Source organism: Aureococcus anophagefferens (assembly GCF_000186865.1).
Source record: "Aureococcus anophagefferens unplaced genomic scaffold AURANscaffold_1067, whole genome shotgun sequence".
In the NCBI taxonomy this organism is placed as follows: Eukaryota; class Pelagophyceae; order Pelagomonadales; family Pelagomonadaceae; genus Aureococcus; species Aureococcus anophagefferens.
This window is the reverse complement of record NW_008706229.1, coordinates 1-936: the sequence shown is the minus strand read 5'-3', so window position 1 is coordinate 936 and position 936 is coordinate 1. Positions and strand designations below refer to the sequence as shown.

Below are 936 nucleotides of genomic sequence, written 5' to 3'. Positions count from 1 at the left end.
GCAGGTGCGCCAGGCGGGGAGCGGCACCTCGAAGAGCTCGATGCTCGTCGTCCGCTGCGCCGCCGGGAGCAGGTGCGCCGAGGGGATGGGCGGCTGGAAGCGCATGGACAGGTCCACCATCGCGGCGGTGTGAGTGCCGAGCAACGTGCGCGCCGCGGGGGCGGATACGCGCCGAAGGCGATGCTCCTCGAGACGCCGGAGAGCAAGGCGCGGAGAGATTCAACACCATCAACACCGGCTTGATCGGCTTGTTGAGCTTCTCATTCAAACGATGGCCGCCCAAGTTCTCTCACCGCGCGCGCCCAGCGTCCGCCCCCGAACCGCTCACAAACCGCTCACAAACTCGCCTGAGACATGAGTCGACAACGCCACGCCGCGCCGCCGCGAGTTTTCGCGCGCGCGCGTCGATATCGACGCGAACGCGCGACCCCGCCGTTGCTACAGGTCCAGCGCCGTCGACGGCGCCTACCTCACGGACCGGAGCGCGTCGCTCGCGAAGTCGATCAAGGACGTCGAGGGCGAGCTGCTCCAGGGCCAGGGCGCGCGCGGGCGGTCGGACGCGTCGCTGCGCGCGCGGTCGCGCGTCGCCGAGCTTCGCCGCGCGCTCGGCGCGACGCTCGGTCCGCTGCTCGCGGAGGCCGAGAGCGCCGGCCTCGGCAACCAGCTCGACGGCGTGCGCGCCGAGCTCGGCAGGTCCGAGGCGTCCGTCGCGTTCCTCGAGCGCGTCGTCGCCGCCGACGAGGCGGCGGCGTCCGCGGGCGAGCTCGCGAGGCGCGGCGACGTCGTCGGCTGTGTGCAAATCAAATCTTCAACCCGACTTCAATGTGCGCGTATGCGAATGTTTTGACACGAGCACTTTCGCTGTGCTTCGAGAACTCGACGAGAGCAATCGATCCGTCCAAAAATCAGCCGAATCGACTTCGATTGACCGAGCAG

At 69.0% G+C, this 936-nt stretch overlaps 1 protein-coding gene across 1 annotated transcript; it reads left to right on the top strand.

Moving 5' to 3' along the window:
* Nucleotides 1-40: 40 nt before the first annotated feature.
* On the top strand, nucleotides 41-793 carry AURANDRAFT_72885 (expressed protein; the record flags this gene model as incomplete). The annotated part of the gene is made up of 2 exons (XM_009044929.1): nucleotides 41-129; nucleotides 445-793. Coding segments are annotated over 2 exons (438 nt in total), but the record flags the coding sequence as incomplete, so codon positions are not given.
* Nucleotides 794-936: the final 143 nt, after the last annotated feature.